Source organism: Anabrus simplex, chromosome 2 (genome assembly GCF_040414725.1).
Source record: "Anabrus simplex isolate iqAnaSimp1 chromosome 2, ASM4041472v1, whole genome shotgun sequence".
NCBI lineage: Eukaryota > Metazoa > Arthropoda > Insecta > Orthoptera > Tettigoniidae > Anabrus > Anabrus simplex.
The window spans coordinates 860414401-860434014 of NC_090266.1; the positions used below are offsets into that span (position 1 = coordinate 860414401).

At 39.7% G+C, this 19614-nt stretch overlaps 1 protein-coding gene across 3 annotated transcripts in view; it reads left to right on the forward strand.

Moving 5' to 3' along the window:
- The window catches only part of mio (GATOR complex protein mio), a 293052-nt gene that overhangs the window by 197300 nt on the left and 76138 nt on the right, over window positions 1-19614 (forward strand). For all 3 annotated transcript variants that reach the window (XM_067141591.2, XM_067141592.2, XM_067141593.2), the window contains exon 13: window positions 17888-18098. In XM_067141591.2, coding sequence (XP_066997692.2) covers window positions 17888-18098 — 211 coding nt within the window. The remainder of the gene's footprint in view (window positions 1-17887; window positions 18099-19614) is intronic.

The window sequence follows — 19614 nt, forward strand, 5'->3', positions numbered from 1 at the left end:
ATCTCATAGAATAATGTTTTTTTTCTATTTATTTTACGTCGCACCGACACAGATATGTCTTATGGCGATGATGGGATAGAAAGGGCCTAGGAAGTGGAAGGAAGCAGCCGTGGCCTTAATTAAGGTACAGCCCCGGCATTTGCCTGGTGTGAAAATGGGAACCACGGAAAACCATCTTCAGGGCTGCTGACAGTGGGGCTCGAATAATGTATTCTAATAATAATAATAATAGTAATAATGTTACTGGCTTTACGTCCCACTAACTACTTTTACTGTTTTCGGAGACGCTGAAGTGCTGGAATTTGTCCTGCAGGAGTTCTTTTATGTGCCCGTGAATCTACCAACACGAGGCTGACATATTTGACCACCTTCAAATACCGCTGGATTGAGCCAGGTTGGGCTCAGAAGGCCAGCGCCTCAAACGTCTGAGCCACTCAGCCTGGCGCGTATTCTATTTCACTACTTTCCTATCATTGAATTCTTTGGGTAACTTTGTAATCTGATTTCAACTATTGTCAGGGATTATAATATATTAAAAAAGCTGATTTGGAAGAAAAATGAAATTTTGTTTTATAATAATATTTCGGCCTCAGCTCCTGTGTGCAGGCATTTTTATTTGATGTTGTTTAGGCTGCCTGCATGTCAATTTTTTTACCCTCAAAGATGGGCTAGAAACGGATCTTCGTTGGGCAATCTATTGTTGTGTTTTAATTAACTTTTTGGGGTAAGTGCCAGATGTGCCACCAGAGATCTTCTACATGCCGACATTGTACGGCATGGAATGTTAAATGGAATTTTTTCCAGCCCTTCAAAAATTCAACTATCTCTGCTGGGTTTGAACCCCCCTCCTGATTTTGGGATCTGGAGGATGAGACACTACCTTTGATACACAAAGGGAGTTATTGTGTTTACTATCTAATATTTACTTTTTTTTTTTGTAGTGGCTTAATATAATAGAAAATAACCAAGTGCCTCACTCGCACTTGGATGCTGGTGACCTAGTCATTGCCCTCACCTTGGCCAGACACCATTAATCAAGCATCCTTAAATGGAGTTTACTGGCAGTAGAGTGGTCTGTTCTCTTCTGCACCTCCTTTTGCCAACAGCTCATTAGCTACCCACCCATGTGCTGACCACACCCAATGTTGCTTTACTCCAGGAATCCCTTGAGATCTGGTGCTTAATCATGGCTATGCTGTTGGCTGTAGTGACATATTATTTATAAAATTCAGATTAATTACATTTACCATATTTTCGTATATTCTTAATGGGCATTAAAAATTCATGCACACTGATTTTTAAAAGTTTAAAATGTGGAAAAAATGTTTGCAGATTTGATACATCCATTTTCTCAAGCTGTTCAACCCTAGGAGTTGTGATTTATTGAAGCAGGTCATAATTTTGAGACATCTGAATTAGAATATTATAGATAATCATGTGTCATACTGTTGGTTGGGAATGCTTTCATCTATGTATCCAGATGTGTTTTGAAATATGTATGTCCTATTTTGAAACTTGGCATTCAACTCATTGTATTTGCACTCGACACAACCTAATAGGTGTTAACCTAATAGTGTTGAGATAGTGTGTCAAGTATTTTAATTGAGGTATGTATGTATGTATGTATGTATGTATGTATGTATGTATGTATGTACGTACGTACGTACGTACGTACGTATGTATGTACTAGCTGATGTACCCGTGCTTTGCTACGGAATTCTACATTGTATACATAATTCTAGGTTAGGTAGTGTACACATTGTGAGCAAGATTGTATTAAATTGCGTAGCTCTTAATGTTACCCTAGAAACGCGACAGGAAATCACCAAACATCTTTTCTCATATGAAGACTGAGTTAGGGAATTTTCACTGTAATGGTAGACCCAGTTGCATACCATCAGTCACAGTCAGGTTGGGATGTTTTCATTATAATGCCTTTTTACATTCTCAGAAAGACTGTCTTAGTGGTTTTCCCAACTGAAATGAACATACATTACAATGACTTCAGTAGAAATGGTGCGATTAAAAGCAATGCTTCCATATTATAAAATACTCGTTAAAATGAAACACCACACATTTTCTCACTTTTAACGAAGAGGACTATGCTGCCGATCTAACAGTCCAAATTTCCAGAGCTGGAATGACAAAGCCGCAGACAGCCATGATCTGTGAACACTCTTCGGCTTTCTTCTGCAGGGAGAGGGTCGAACAGTGGAGACTCCCAGGGCAGAAAACTATGCCCAATTACTAATCTGTTTCCTAGGAGTACCCGATGAGTCAGAAAATATCAATTTGACTACACTGGCGGCGGAAAAACCTATCTGACTTGAAGGCAAATTTTTTCCTCCAAGCCAGAGCAGAAATCCCCTCTTCACTGCTAATTTGGAATAAATTGAATGTAGAATTTAATAAAAGTGAAGAGAGAGAAGCTTTTCTTAAGAAACGGCTCTTTTCAGGGTTGAATTTTGAGTTATTTAGTGAATATTGTGATGCTATAATCTGGAATAGGCCTAAATTGTTATTCTAGACCAGGCCATACTACTACTACTACTGCTGCTACTACTACTACTACTACCACTAAGTGAGGCTCTGCCTTAAGTATTCACACTGCTCAATCAAAACAACGCGTCAGAGTAGGGATCGAATAGCTGAAATACTATGATGAACCAGTGTGTTACGTTCCAGCTGTATCAGAAAATGAATGAACCAGAGGAATGGCATGCTAAAGAAGAAAGTTTTCTAACTCCCCGGCTATTTCCTGCCAGTAATCAGTCAGGCTGTTATACTCGGTACGCAGCAGTAATCCCCTCTATCGGAGTTGAGAGGCTGCATAAGAGACAAAGAGCATCACAACAAACAATGGTCAATGTAATGTTATTGTTGATCAATGTTATGCGCTTTCGATGTGTAGGCCTTCACATTTCTTTTTATTCCGACTCTGAAATACCACTCTTATCATCGGTACGGTAAAAGTGAATAAGAGCTAAATGATCGGAAATTGTATTCTCTATAACTTATTTATATAGTACTTTTCGATAGGACTAATAACATTGGTATTTAAAAATTATATTTTAGGCGCCTTTCCCTAAACTACAATTTCATCCAGGATGAATAAAATTGTTTATAGCTTAGACTGTAGTTTCTTATTCCCCAACTCTATATACCAATTTTCATTAAATTCTGTTAACCCGTTGATATGGACTTAGCAACAAAAATACAAATTCATGAATATCTGTATTATCATAGCTGGTACGATAAAAATGTATAAGACAAATGGTCGGAAATTCAATTCCATATAACTTCGGTTATGTAGTATTTATCGATACAACAACTAATAATATAAATATTTGATAATTAAATTTTAGGCCTTTCCCTAAACTACCATTTCACTCAGCGTAAATAAAATTATTTATAGCTTAAATTGTTGTGGCTCATTCTCCGACTTTTCATACCAATTTTCAATAAAGTAGGACCACTAATGTAAAAATTTAAATATAAACTTTTAGGCCTTCCCCTAAACTACCATTTCACTCAGCGTGAATTAAATTATTTATAGCCTAGATTGTAGTGACGTATTCCTCGACTTTTCATACCAATTTTTATTAAGATAAGACTTCAAAAAACATAAATATTTGAAAATTAAATTTTAGGCCTTCCCCTAAACTACCATTTCTATCAGCGTGAATAAAATTATTTATGGCCTGGATTGTAGCGACTTATTCCCCGACTTTGCATACCGATTTTTATTAAATTCCCTTTGGCCGTTTGCTAGTGATAGGTGTACATACATACATACATACATACATATAGGCAGACAGAAATTACAGAAAAGTAAAAAGTGCATTTCCTTGTTACTGTGGACATGGCTGATACAGAAATGTCAAATTCTGAGCAATGTACAGACAAAACTCTTATTTTATATATATAGATGTATGTCCCTCCTCTGCGAACCATGTGACCTTGCCGCGGTGGGGAGGCATGCGTGTCCCAATGATGCAGATAGCCGAGCCGCAGGTGCAACCACATCGGATGGGTATCTGTTGAGAGACCAGACTAACGAATGGTTCATCGAAAGGGGGGTAGCAGCCTTTCGGTAGTTGCAAGGGCGGCAGTCTAGATGATTGACTGATACGGCCTTGTAATAATACTCAACATGGCTTATGTGTGTTGATACTGCTACACGGCTGAAAGCAGTGGGAAACTACAGCCGTAACTACCTCCCGAGGACATGCAGCTCTCTCTGTATGAATGATGTACTGATGATGGCTTCCTCCCGGGTAAAATATTCCGGAGGTAAACTAGTCCCCCATTCGGATCTCCGGGTGGGGACTACACGAGAGGGGGCAATCATCAGGAAGATGGATACTGACATTCTGCGAGTCGGAGCGTGGAATGTTAGAAGTTTGAATCGTTGTGGTAGGTTAGAAAATCTGAAAAGGGAGATGGATAGGCTAAAGTTAGATGTAGTTGGTATAAGTGAAGTACGTTGGCAGGAAGAAGAGGATTTTTGGTCAGGCGACTACCGAATTATCAACACAAAATCAAACAGGGGAAATGCAGGTGTTGGTTTAATAATGAATAAGAAAATAGGGCAGCGGGTAAGCTACTATGACTAGCATAGTGAAAGAATTGTCGTCGTCAATATAGACACCAAACCAATGCCCACCACAATAGTGCAGGTCTATATGCCTACTAGTTCAGCGGATGATGAAGAAATTGAAAGAATATATGAGGAGATAGAAGATTTAATACAATATGTAAAAGGTGATGAGAATCTAATTGTGATGGGAGACTGGAATGCAGTGGTAGGACAAGGAAGAGAAGGTAGTATAGTAGGAGAATTTGGATTGGGACAAAGGAACGAAAGAGGAAGTCGGCTGATTGAATTCTGCACTGATCATAATTTAGTCCTTGCCAATACTTGGTTCAAACACCACAAACGACAGCTGTATACGTGGACGAGACCTGGAGACACTGGAAGGTATCAAATAGACTTCATTATGATTAGGCAGAGATTCAGAAACCAGGTGTTGGATTGCAAAACTTTCCCAGGAGCAGACGTGGACTCTGACCACAACTTGTTGGTCATGAAATGCCATCTGAAGTTGAAGAAATTGAAGAAAGGAAAGAATGCAAAAAGATGGGATCTAGACAAGTTGAAAGAAAAGAGTGTGAAGGATTGTTTCAAGGAACATGTTGCACAAGGGCTAAATGAAAAGGCTGAAGGAAACACTATAGAGGAGGAGTGGAGAGTCATGAAAAATGAAGTCAGCAGGGCTGCTGAAGAAATGTTAGGAAAGAAGAAAAGATCAACTAAGAATCAGTGGATAACTCAGGAGATACTAGACCTGATTGATGAACGACGAAAATACAAGAACGCTACAAATGAAGAGGGCAGAAAAGAATACAGGCGATTAAAGAATCAAGTGGATAGAAAGTGCAAGGTAGCTAAGGAAGATTGGCTGAAGGAGAAGTGCAAGGATGTCGAAGGCTGTATGGTCCTGGGAAAGGTAGATGCTGCATACAGGAAAATCAAGGAAACCTTTGGAGAAAGGAAATCTAGGTGCATGAATATTAAGAGCTCAGATGGAAAGCCACTTCTAGGGAAAGAAGACAAAGCAGAAAGATGGCAGGAGCATATTCAACAGTTGTATCAAGGTAAAGATGTAGATAATTTGGTTCTGGAACATGAAGAGGCTGTTGATGCTGATGAAATGGGAGACCCAATTTTGAGGTCAGAGTTTGACAGAGCTGTGAGTGACCTCATAGGAACAAGGCACCTGGAATTGATGATATTCCCTCTGAATTACTGACTGCCTTAGGAGAAACCAGCATGGCAAGGTTATTTCATTTAGTGTGCAAGATGTATGAGACAGGAGAAGTCCCATCCGATTTTCGGCAGAATGTTGTTATACCTATTCCCAAGAAAGCCGGTGCTGACATGTGTGAAAACTACCGCACCATTAGTTTAGTATCTCATGCCTGCAAAATTTTAACACGTATTATTTACAGAAGAATGGAAAAACAAGTTGAAGCTGAGTTGGGAGAAGATCAATTTGGCTTCAGAAGAAATGTAGGAACACGTGAAGCAATCCTGACTTTACGACTGATCTTAGAGGATAGAATCAAGAAGGACAAGCCCACGTATATGGCATTCGTAGATCTAGAAAAGGCATTGGATAATGTTGATTGGACCAAGCTATTTATTATTCTGAAGATGATAGGGATCAGATACCGAGAAAGAAGAATTATCTACAATCTGTATAAAAATCAGTCTGCAGTGATAAGAATCGAGGGCTTTGAAAAAGAAGCAGCAATCCAGAAAGGAGTGAGGCAAGGCTGCAGTTTGTCCCCTCTCCTTTTCAATGTTTACATAGAACAGGCAGTAAAGGAAATCAAAGAGAAATTTGGAAAGGGAATCACAGTCCAAGGAGAGGAAATCAAAACCTTGAGATTTGCCGATGATATTGTTATTTTATCTGAGACTGCAGAAGATCTCGAGAAGTTGCTGAATGGTATGGATGAAGTCTTGGGTAAGGAGTACAAGATGAAAATAAATAAGTCCAAAACAAAAGTAATGGAGTGCAGTCGAACGAAGGCAGGTGATGCAGGAAATATTAGATTAGGAAATGAAGTCTTAAAGGAAGTAGATGAATATTGTTACTTGGGTAGTAAAATAACTAACGATGGCAGAAGTAAGGAGGACATAAAATGCAGACTAGCACAAGCAAGGAAGAACTTTCTTAAGAAAAGAAATTTGCTCACTTCAAACATTGATATCGGAATTAGAAAAATGTTTTTGAAGACTTTCGGTGGAGCGTGGCATTGTATGGAAGTGAAACATGGATGATAACTAGCTCAGAAAGAAAGAGAATAGAAGGTTTTGAAATGTGGTGTTACAGAAGAATGCTGAAGGTGAGATGGATAGATCGAATCACGAATGAAGAGATACTGAATCGAATTGGTGAGAGGAGATCGATTTGGCTAAATTTGACGAGAAGAAGAGATAGAATGATAGGACACATCTTAAGACACCCAGGACTTGTTCAGTTCGTTTTTGAAGGAAGTGTAGGTGGTAAGAACGGTAGGGGTAGACCAAGGTATGAATATGACAAGCAGATTAGAGCAGATGTAGGATGCAATAGTTCCGTAGAAATGAAAAGGTTAGCACAGGATAGGGTGGCATGGAGGGCTGCATCAAACCAGTCTATGGACTGATGACTCAAACACAACAGATGTATGTCTACCCCTTTGTCCCATTTCTTGGTTTGGCATCAGGGATGTGCGAGATCAAATTATTTGGCGTATACTTTTTTATGGCCAAATGCCTTTCTGACGCCAGCTTCAGTTGAGTAGTTAAAGAAGATTGAATGAATGATGGTGAATGAAATTGGGGAAGGAGGTGGAAGGAATCAACTGTGACTCTCTGACATTGTCTGGAAGTAACAAAAACCCCTGTGGGTGGGGGATGCAGACAAAGAATACACCCACAACATCCTCTCCCTGTCGTAAGAGGCAACTAAAAGGGGCAACCAAGGGATGATTGCATTAGAACCATGAAACTACTTGTGATTAGTACCATCACGCGGGGAACACCGTAGGTCGCCTTTACTTGCGAGTATTACCACTATGTTAGGTACACAATAGGTTTGTGATTAGTAGCAGCAGAGAGGGGTTCACTGTGGGTTTACAGTTCCTGTGATTAGCACCACTATATGCAGAACACCACGGGCTGGCGTTGCCTGTGATTAGTACCATTATCTGAGAAACACCACGGGTGTAGGTGTTGCCTGTGATTGGTAGCACTATATGAGCCATACCGTGGGTCTGTGCTGCCTGTGTTTAGTACCCCCTATGCAAGGAACACAACAGGAATACTGGCACCCGTGATTAGTACACCTACGTGAGTAACACCATGGGTTTGCATTGCCTATGAGTGGCGCCATTATGTGAGAAACACCATAGGTCTGCGTTACCTGTGCGACATACAATACTTGTGAATAGTATCATAATTTGTGAAACATTGTGAGTCTACGCTATTTTTTATTAGTACCGCAATATGAAATATACCTTGGTTCTACTTTACTAGCGATAAGTACCATTATGAGGGGCCGTTGACCTGGATTTTGGACCCCTTTAGACAGCAAGCATTATCGATTCAGGATTGCGCTTTAGAAGCAGTCCCTTGGTCAGTAATACTATTGTTTTAATATAGTTTCTGGGAAGGTAGGGCATTGCGGGTCAGATCCACTGATTGTTTTAAATTCATATTCATCCATTCATTCTTCATCATCACATTTTGAATTCTTGTCAGTGGATGATTTTGGACTTTTAAATTGTCATTACATTTCATCTCATTTCGTACCTAGATGTTCCCTTTAAACAACAATTATCCTGGAAACCATGGAAAACCATTCTCAAGACATCCGATAATGGGGGTTCGAATACACTTGTCTCCTGAATGCCGATCTTGGCTTGTTAGCCATAGCATGTTAACATGTGCGGCCACTCATGTCAAAAAGAGCATACAAATTTATAAAACAGTAGTACATATCTGGAAAACAAAGAAAAAAAATCACAATAGCATCAGATTATTATTGGTGGAATGACATATTTTGTTCTTCAAGAACATCCTCAGATTCTTTAAAATAACTGATTTGCATTCATACTGGGTGTTTCCAAAAATGCAGGAAGTAATTGGAGTGGATAGTACTTTCCAAAACAACAAAAAACATCCCTATGAATGTGCGTCGTATGGTCAATCATTTAAGCGTTACAGACATCCAAAGTTGTACTGGAATTATTTTCAATAGGCCGCGTGGCACATCCCACATCCATCGAGTAGCTGTGAGCATGTTTGTTTACCAATAGTGAAACATCACTCTACAAGAAGTGCTCAAAATGTGTCACAATTTTGATGACTTTTTGGCAACTGAACAGCGTATTTTCAAATGATGTTCGGAATTGTGCACAACATTGTCACAAGGAATCTTACATTATTTTGGCCATGGAGAAAACACAGACATCATCAAACTTGTAATGATTAGATGGTAAATTAAATGATTTTGAGACCTTAAGACAGAATTTCTACCTCCAAGATTAATATGAAAGTATCCCCTCCAATCAGGCCAGTAACATAAACAGCCATAACTCGTAAACAATCAACTGTAGGATGCATGTTCATAGGGAAGTTTAGGGTTGTAATGTCCATGCCCCATTTACTTCTCACATTTTTGGGAACGCCATGTATATGTATAAGATTGTTTACATTGTGTAAATTTGTCACTGATTTTGAATGAATAATGATATGAATAAGTAAAAAGTCATCTGAATGTTAAAATTCTGTATCCACCTCCTTAACTCATTGCCTGGCGTGTGTAAATGTCCCCGCCACAAACCGACCCATTCCCTGGCATGACCTGTTTCAGCGCTTCGATGCTTGCTCTCCTTTCTCACAACTTAGAATGTCATCAACAAGACACATGTTCACTTGATTGATTGATTGATTGATTGATTGATTGATTTATTTATTTATTTATTTATTTATTTATTTATTTATTTATTTATTTATTTATTTATTTATTTATTTATTTATTTCACTGTGTGATTACTTTACTGTATATCTGTATATTTTTTATAAAAAAACATATTTATTTATCAAATATGACCAATTACAATTTTTTTTACTGTTATAAAGAAATGTTGTAAGTTCAGTATGGACTGGATTATCCTTCTTATGCTATTTACATTTTACTTGTTATCGATTTGCATTCAAATATCAGAAATACCTACGAAGTGAGACAAACTAGTTTCACAGAGTATTCTAGATGAAGACCTTACTGTACTGTGTTTTAATTTCTCTCTGTTGAGAATTTAGAGTCTGTAATGTGTTCTAATTTTCTGTTGCACTTTCTCAACTCCTGTAACAAAACCAAACAAAAAACAACAAAATACTACTTATCACAAAGCACACTTCGTTGACTCGAGGAGCAATAAACTTCCATCTTGTTCTCTTCGGATATGCACTGTAAATATCCTTGTCCAGCTGTCCATCAGTAGTCATTATAAAATGGACAGTGTGTCCAATTATCCGGAGTGTAGAATTATGTTTTGTCCTTGGTGTAATGAGGTAATCGGGTCTTATGAACTGGTCCTGACTATTGATTGTAAAGTTCATCTGTTGAAGAAATGCTTTTGTTTGCATTTACACCGATCTGACCCTAAGGCAAGTGGTCAGTCTGTAAAGTACTGAGTCACCTTCAGCACAATATGAACAGGAATCCGAATCATTCATTCGTATTTGATATAGCCGTTCCTTTGTTGGTACAATGTCGTGGACTACCGTATACCATGTGGATCGCACTTTAGCAGGTAAATGAGGAGCACTAATGTTTTTCCAAAGTTGTTGAAAGTCAGTGTTTGAAGGGACTTGTTGAAATAAGCCCATGAGTGGTGGAGGTGGTAGACAAAAGAAACCAGCATAAATCCGACTTGTTAATTGTACTTCTGGTACTAACTTGGCTTCCATCAAATAGCACCATTCTTGCGAATAAATGCAGAGATACTTCAGGGCTGGCGGGACAATCCAAAGATCAGCTGGATTGCACAAGTCCGTCACAGTAGACCAGCGTTTCAACCAAGCAGACGAGAAGCTCCGTTGGTTCATTTCTATTTTCCTTCCATGACTCAAGAATAGGGCTTGACATTTAATGGCGACATTTACCAACCCAAGTCCACCAACTGTTCACTGAAGATACAGGGTAGTTAACTCAGAATATATTTCCATGCCAAGTGTACCATGAAATAACACACATTATCTCTCTACCAAACGTTGCAGGCAATGGTAGTACTTGTGCAAAATACCAGCATTGAGATAGAAGGTATGTGTGAACAGTCCAGATCCTTTGGATTAGAGAGAGGTCTCGGCAGTAGAGTTCTTTTGCATAGACTTTTATCTTGTTGACAACAGGTCCCCAATTTTGTTGATTCATTTCAGTGGTCTTTTGAGCGTAATATATTCCAAGTATCTCGTGTGTTTCCACCGTTTGTAGGGGCGGGAGTTGAGGTAATGATGCGCAATCTCCTAAGGGAATCATTTTGTATTTGTGATAGTTGATAGACAAGTCAGATACTGCACTGAACTGTGCGAGAGCATTTCGCATGTGGAGTACATCGTTATCCAAAGTTAATATTACACTGACGTCATCCGCATAAGCAGCTACCGCGAGCTTTGCATTTCCTTGTGTTATTCCTTCTATTTCCTATGCAGCTTGCAAATGAGAGGATTTAAGGCCAAGGTAAACAGCACCATCGAAGCTGGACATCCTTGTTTTACTGACCTCTTAATGGGAATGGTTTTAGTGTGAAAACCATTAATTTGCAAAATCGCAGATACGTTTTTGTGTAGACACTGAATGTAAGAGATCATGTAGGAGACCATGCCATTTCAAACATTTTAGCAGATACTGATGATTCACACTGTCAGATGCATGCTGATAGTCTAAGGACACTAGTAAGCTGTGGGAATGATTGCGTTCGGTTGACGCTATGTAATCACGCAGCGAACAGGTAACATAAAAAATTGTTCGACCAGGCACTCCGCAGTGTTGTGCAGGGTGTGTGAGGGAGGATAATATTGGTCGTAATCTATTGACGAGAATTCTGGCTAATATTTTGTAGTCGTAAGTTAGAAAGGTGATTGTGCGGTACTCATTGACAGTAGTAGTTGTAGAGAACTTCTTTATCAGTATAACAATTCCTCGACGATGTGATTCACAAAGTCGTTTCCTCTTGTAGAACAGTGTTCAGGACGCAGGTGAGGTCTTCTCCGATTATCGACAGCAGACAGAGTATAACTCCTGAGGTATTTCATCAATCCCAGGTGTTTTTGAGCTCTTCCCTTCTCTTTTAAAACCTCTTCTTTGGTTATGGGTCCTTCAAGACCTGCGTTATCCTCTTCTTTGAGCGGTGGAGGCTTACAGTCAGCGAAGAAAATTACTTTCATTGTCTTGGGTTGGCTCGGCATCAAACAGTTCTTTATTAAATGAGTCGAAAGCTGGTTGTGTTGTGTAATCTTGTCCTTCTGGGTCTTGAACTTTCAATATGAGAGATGATTTGCGGCGCTTAAAGCCCTTCAATAAATTATAAAGACTGATCCGTTCATTTTCAATTGGTTCATTGACCCGAGTCCGATCTTGAGTCCCTGCATTCGTTAATGATATATAGCAAGTATTTTTTATTTATTGCGACTGATTTTACTTTTCTCTGGTGATGGCTGGTAGTTTTCTTGTAATTCGTTAATACCCCTAAAATAGAAGTTTATTAGATGTTCTTCATCTTGATAAAGTTTATAAGATTTTTGCATAAAGAAATATTTAATTTACGGCTTTACATACTGATCGCACCAATCGGCACAATCTTGATATCGAGTCTTTCGTTTACTCCATTCTGTCAAAAACAATTTCAGTTCTTTAAGGGTACTAGTATTCTGAAGAGAGTTTACGTTCATCTTCGAGTAAGAACGTCCTCTAGGTATGAAAGTTATATTTAATCTTATTCGTAGAATGACAGCTGCATGCTCAGAAAATGGTTTTGGTACTACTTCTACACGACTTATTTCGTTACCTAAATTTTGTGGAACATAAAAACGATCCAGTCTTGCTGCTGAACTTGAAGAGAAGATGGTAAATCCTGGCATATTATGTTTTAGTACCCAAGCATCACACATTTGGAGGTTTGTTACTAAAGTTTGTAAGCTACTGCTCGGTTTACAGGGACCTGTGCAGTCTATTGCACGCAGTACACAGTTAAGTTCACCCCCCCATCACATAATGCATAGACAAGGAGTGAAGTAAATATGTTAAGTCTGACTGATAGAATTCATTCCTTTCCTGGCGTTTATTACTCCCAGATGGCACATTAACATTCTAAAACAGGTAATTTTGAAATCTGCCACTCAATCCACGACCAGAGGGGAACTTCTCTATTGATTGCAGTTCATTGCCTGACTTAGTAAGAATAGGAGTACCTAGGTTATCACTTCCAGTGTTCACATAGGCATTGTAGTTTTATACCGAAGAAAATCATTGACGGAGACCTCCTGTAGCATTACAAATGTCAGTAGAGCGTGCATTTTAGTTGGTGATGAATTATTGTTGAAGTTGACTGTCCCCACTGTTACTGTGAGGGTCATGACACTACAACAGCGAGAAAAATAGAATGCAGTCCACATATCTATATTCTATCAAACTGTTTCTTCTTAGACGGGGGAGGTAATCCTTGCTTACTCGCCCCTATCTTATATGAATGGTTTCGTTGTTTACTAGCTAGCTTGCCTACTTTTTGCCGACCGGGGTTACGTTTTGTTATTTCAAGCGATATTACTGCTACTGGGTCCTCCCTCCACAATTCTTCCCCCTCTAGTTCCATCTGACTGTTCCACGATTTGAGAGTAGGAGGATTCTGGTCATTATTCACAGACCTATTCATATCAGACAAAGATAAACTTCTTTCCTTAGGGTGCTGGTTCGCAGCTTCTGACTTTGTCAACGGTTGAAGAGTGATGTCCATGGTATCAATTTGTTGGTCTTCCTGTCTCAGTGTGTTTGTAATCGCTTTATTTTCTTCTACGTTTCCTTGATCTGATATGTGTATGTCCCTAGTAACTAATGTTTCTTCTACTGAGATGGTATCTGAGTCTGAACTGTCATTTGAATCTAATGTAATTTGGTCCCCTGCAGGTGCGTTAGCTGTATTGTGTGAACTGGCATTTAACACTGGTGTGTTTACTATGTCCATGTTCTTCGGCCTTCTCGCTTCGGCAGGTGCACCGATAGGTTCTACTAGTGTGTCAAGCTGAGAGGCTTGTTTACAGCTGCTATCTGTGTTACTGCCTGCTGCTCTATCATACTCGGGCTGAGTAACAACAGCAGATAACAGTGCTGTTTGTTTACTAGTCGAGTTGCTCTCCATTTTGCTGGTATCGGATACTCCCATGTTGTTACTATCAGGGGCGGATATAGTGCCTCTCTCTAATGTACGCTACTGGTGCAATGGACAGTCTGGACACAAATGGTTCGAGGAATTACATGCTAAACAAGTCTTTATTTTTCCATCATAAATTATCTGTGCACGGAAGGCTTCAGTTAAAATAAAGGAAGGTATCGCCTCCTTGATTTCCATACGCAGTGCGTGAATACCATTTTTAAATCTAAAGGGATATTGAGCAGACCAGTCTTCTTGCCTAAGATCTATAACCTTCCCATATTTATTTAAGACCGTTTGGATTGAATCAGTTGGCACTTCTGAGGGTAAATCTAACACTCACACTGTTTTCAGTATCATATCTGCTGCACTAATGTCTACCTTTCCCACCCGACCATCAGTTAACGGAATCCTGTGAGAACCCTGGTATTTGGCAATCATTCTTTCATAAAGTACAGATGATATTACCTTCATATAAGCTGCAATGTCGAGGTTGTCTAGTTGGATCATCTCTATCTGGTCTTGCATCAGCTTCAAGAAAGTCAGTATCCAGCTGTGAACTTCCCATGCTGTCGGCCTGTTTCCTCTCTCTAGAAGACATTTCAAGGTATTTTTTCGTATAATTTTTGTCGCCATAATTCACAGATTGTTTTACGTGAGTTGTCGCACTTAATGCAAAACACTAGGGCACAGTCAAGAAGAAATCAACACACAGCACCACTTGACTAGAATACCTATGTTTAGTAAACTCTAGAGGCTATTACTAGTGCACTGGTATACTACATAGGACTGTTAATATATTCTTTAATATATAGGCCTTTGTCCAATCCTGCCATAAATACAATTGCCAAGTATGTTCATATTTTATCTAATACAACATCTCTGTAATTAAGATCTCATGAGTGATGAAATTAGTCATATGTACAGAAGAACTGGCATGGACAGTGATTAATTTCAATTACAGTTGAATTTACTAAATCATCGTGCAGGAATTTTTTATACCTAATTGATTGCAGAGATTTAATTAATTAATTAATTACTCAATAAAAAGGGGACAAATATTAATTTAATACAACAGTTATGGGTAAAATTTGCATTTGCATTTTAAATTTTTTTATCATGATGTGTCTTATAAAGTACTGTATATAATACCACATACATTTGAATATATAAAAAATTACATGATTTTTGCATACAAATCTGGGCTCCATAAGTAATTATAGTGTAATGGCTTCAATAATACCAGGTGATCCACCAGCCCCTTGCGATCCAGTTTTATGCATCCCTTCACTTCTAAAAGACATCGGTCTCTCTCCCTAAATCGGGGTAATATAATGAGATGGTGTGTTTATGGGCTAGAAAACAGCAGGAATCGTGAGTGCCACTATTAAGTCGTTATGGGTACCTCAAATGAACCTGTAAAACGAGTACAGATACCCAGAACATGTACTTTAAAACAGGAGGTGGACACACAGATCGGGAGCACGGTACTGTATAGGTTGGAAAGTGGGCGCCATAGATCAAGTGTTGTAGTAGCTCGCATGGCTAGCGCGCGGTAGGATGTGTGATAGTTGACAGTGCTCGAGGGTTAGAAGGTTCAAGTCCCATGCAAGTATTTTTTTAAAGCCAGTTGCCTGGGATGTAGCAAGGTTGTATACTTAATACCAGTATTTTTCGGCTGGTAGCCAGGGGATAGGTCCTCCCCTTCCTATCCATTTATCAGGATATATCGCATGGAAATGGTTCTGGACGACCACCACCGCATGCGGTGGAGTTCCGTCATGTTGAAACCACATCCTGCAGCGGTCAAGGAGTCGCACATATTCCAAAAACGGTGGTAGTTCATCGTGGAGAAACTGCAGATAGCATTGGCTGATCAGATGGCCCTCAAAGAAATGAGGACCGATGAGGTGATCACCCATGATTCCACACCATGCATTCAAACCCCACGGTGCCTGAAAAGCTGTCTGTTGCACCCAATGGGGATTATCCACACTCCCGTAATGCATATTATGGCAATTAACAGTTCCATTTTTGTGGAATCGTGCTTCATCCGTAAATAAGAGAGTCACTAGAAAAGCAAGATCAATGTCCACATGCTGTAGGATCCATTGACAGAACGCCACCCGGGCATCGAAATCATAACCGTGAAGTTCCTGGTGTAAGTGCAGATGGGACGGGTGAAACCGGTGGTTATGCCATATCAATAAATTTCCAGTTTCTTTGCCATCATTTAAGAAAAGGCTAGGAAAACAACAGGTAGGGAATCTGCCATCTGGGCGACTGCCCTAAATGCAGATCAGTAGTGATTGATTGATTGATTGATTGATTGATTGATTGATTGATTGATTGATTGATTGATTGATTGATTGATTGATTGATTGATTGATTGATTGATTCGCATAACAGATGCTCAGCTGATGTTTGTCTCCTGTGCATTGGCCTGTGTGCTAGTATGAGGGTTATGCCAGATAGCGTCAAACACGGCCTCTTCATTGTCAGCAGACGTCACGGGATGATCTCGAATAGGCTGTGTCCTTCCCAGGGATGTAGTATCCCGCAGGCGTCTTTCCACACTCAGAAGTGTCATGCCCCGTCGGTTGTCGTCTATCCGGATAGCGTTCTTGGTACAGGCGTTGTGCCTGGTTTGCATTCTGTATAGCTTCTCCATTGATAAGTAACATAGCCACATACTCGTCGCTGGAATACATCTCGAGACAGTGAATAAACTTTGTGTTGTGAATTGCTTCGAAGGAGGGGAGTTCGCACAGCTACATACTTACCTGCCATCACATGTTGTTATCGTTCCAATGGGGCAGACTTTGCCCTACCTGTAGTCTACGAAGCTTGGAACATGTACGACATAGCTAACTGGCCACAGACCATCATCTCCTCATCCTCGTCCAACCCAGCTCCATACCCAATGCAACGATACATATGGTCTTTTATGGGGTCAAAGAAACAAATCAGTCCTTGGAAGCTATCAAGTATGCAACCTTATCACATCCCAGGCAACTGGCTGTTAAAAAAATTCTTATGTGGGATTCGAACCTCCTATTTCGAGCGCTGCCCACTATCACATATCTCCCCGCCCGCTTGCCATGTGAGCTACTGCGACACTTGACCTACGGCGCCCACTTCCCAGCTTATACAGTATCGTGCTCCTGGTCTGTGCGTCCACCTCCTGTTTTAAAGTACGTGTTCTGCGTATCTGTGCTTGTTTTATGGGTTCATTCGAGGTACCCATAATCTATTAATAGTGGCGCTTATGATTCCTGCTGTTTTCTAGCCCGTAAACACACATCTCATTATATTACCCCAGTATAGAGAGAGGAACCAATGCCTTTCCGAATTGTGGTAAATGTGAAGGGATGCATAAGGGTCTGATGGACCACCCGGTATAGTTGCGAAATCAAACCTAAACATAAAGACGATGCATCTCAATGGCACATGTATCTTTCCCTTATAAACCGAGGCTTTCATTGTACTTAAAACTTTTTTTAACATAGCCTTTTCATTATTTATGTACCTTGTTTTCCTTCCTACATTAGAAGTTGTAACTTTTTTTAAATTATTGACTAGGTAGGCCTAAATTAATTGCCTTGGGTTTGATTCTCAGCTGGATTGAGGATTTTAACTGCATATGGTTAATTCCTCTAGCTCGGGGACCAGGTGTTTGTGTTCATCGTGACACACTTCTCTTCATCTACATACAACACACCATACTACCAACCTCCACAAAAATACGTGAGAGTGAATACCTTTGTCCGCATGGGATTAGTGTACAACTTATGCAGGAAATTGAGTGTCTAAAATGAGCAACCAGTTGTTTGTGGAAACATTAAGTTGCACAAAGTAAATGAACTAGCAGAATTTTACCTGTTTAAATTGTTTTGATTTCCAGCTATCGTATGCTTCTGGATTCATGGCACCTATGGAATCAACGTGCACAGTTTGATATTTTATTGAGTGTATGCAGTGCCAGTGACAAGCCTCCTCAGCAAGTTTTTGTATCGTGCAATTTCTGTGGCAAGAGTATCTCAGCTCAAATGCAGGGTCATAACAAGAGCCGGGGCACATTGGCACGATTGGGTACCACATCACAGAAACTGAAGGTATGTCTTTAGAGAGTGTAGTTGTGAAAAAATAAAAATAGGGGTGGAAGAATTTGCAACTATTAATAAATTAGTTACTGTAGTAAAATGATTTGTAGGTAGAAGAATTTTATGTAGAAGTTGGGGATATTACAATTCTGTAGTAAAACTGGAGTAATATCAGTACTGTCCTCTGTGCATCTTATTGTATACTTATTTTTCTTATTAGTCCCTAGTGTTGTTTTTCCATATTTGGTTCATTTTCTGTGCCACATACCTTTACCATACAAGGTCTAGTCCAGTTATTTTTTTTTTTATAAACTTTTTTTTTAATATAAACTTCGGATATCATCCTTGTTGTAACTTTGTATAACTTTGTTGTTACCACTGATGGTTGTGAAAATGCAACTTTGTAATGTACATAATTATATTCTGTTTCTTTAGAAAAATATATTTGTAGGGGGGAGAAATTGATGGCTGCACTGTAATCATATTCTTACTTCTTAATGTTAGGGGCATGCTCACTTACCTTGGATTAACTGGTAGCAGTAGTGCTGGGTTTCCCCACTTCTTGTAAAGCACAGAATTTTGTATATGAGCAAATAGCACACAACATTTGAACTTAAGGTCTGTGCATGCAGTTATGTTAAAAGACATGCTTTCTCTTAATACGACGGGGGATCAAATATAAACAGGATTTTATTTTTTATTTAAATTCATTATTGAAAAACACAAGACAATTACAATTTATTTTTTCACATAGTTTCCTGCTTTGGAAATGCATTTTTCCCAGCGTATGGGCAGCTTTTTTGATGTCCACATCGTAAAAAGAACAGGTTCATGTCACCAGCCAGTTGCGCACGAAGTCATCCACACTCTCGTCATCTTCAAATCGTTGCCCTCCTAGAGCTTCTTTAAGCAGCCCAAACAAATGGAAATCGCAGCGTGATAAGTCCGGGCTGTAAGGAGGATGATCAAATGTAGTCCAGTGCATTTCCTGTAGCTTGGAGACAGTTAGAACTGCAGTATGGGGCCGCGCATTGTCGTCGAGTAGGATGACCTGGCGAATCGGTTGGTCTTGTCTTTTGCGGCAATATGCAACTCTCGCCTTGTTCAACAGCTCGCAGTAGTAAGCAGGATTGATTGTGCATCGCTCATGCAAAAAAATCAATCAGCAAAATGCCTCGCTGATCGAAAAAAAATGGTTGCAAGAACCTTGCCAGCTGACAGTCGAGTCTTGGCTTTCACTGGTGCTGCCTTTCCTTCCCTCCACCACTCCTTACTGGTTTGTTTGGATTCAGGAGTGTGGTGGTTGACCCATGTTTCGTCGCAGCTGACAACCCGACTCAAAAGTGCATCACGTTCTTCCGCAAACCTTGCCGTAAGCCTCTGACAGACCTCCAAATGTCTCAACTTCAGATTTTCGGTCAAAAGGCGAGGGATCCATCTGGAACACACTTTACGGATCTGTAGGTCATTTATGATGATTGCTTGACAGCTCCCATAACTGATTCCGACTTTTTCTGCAATATCTGAT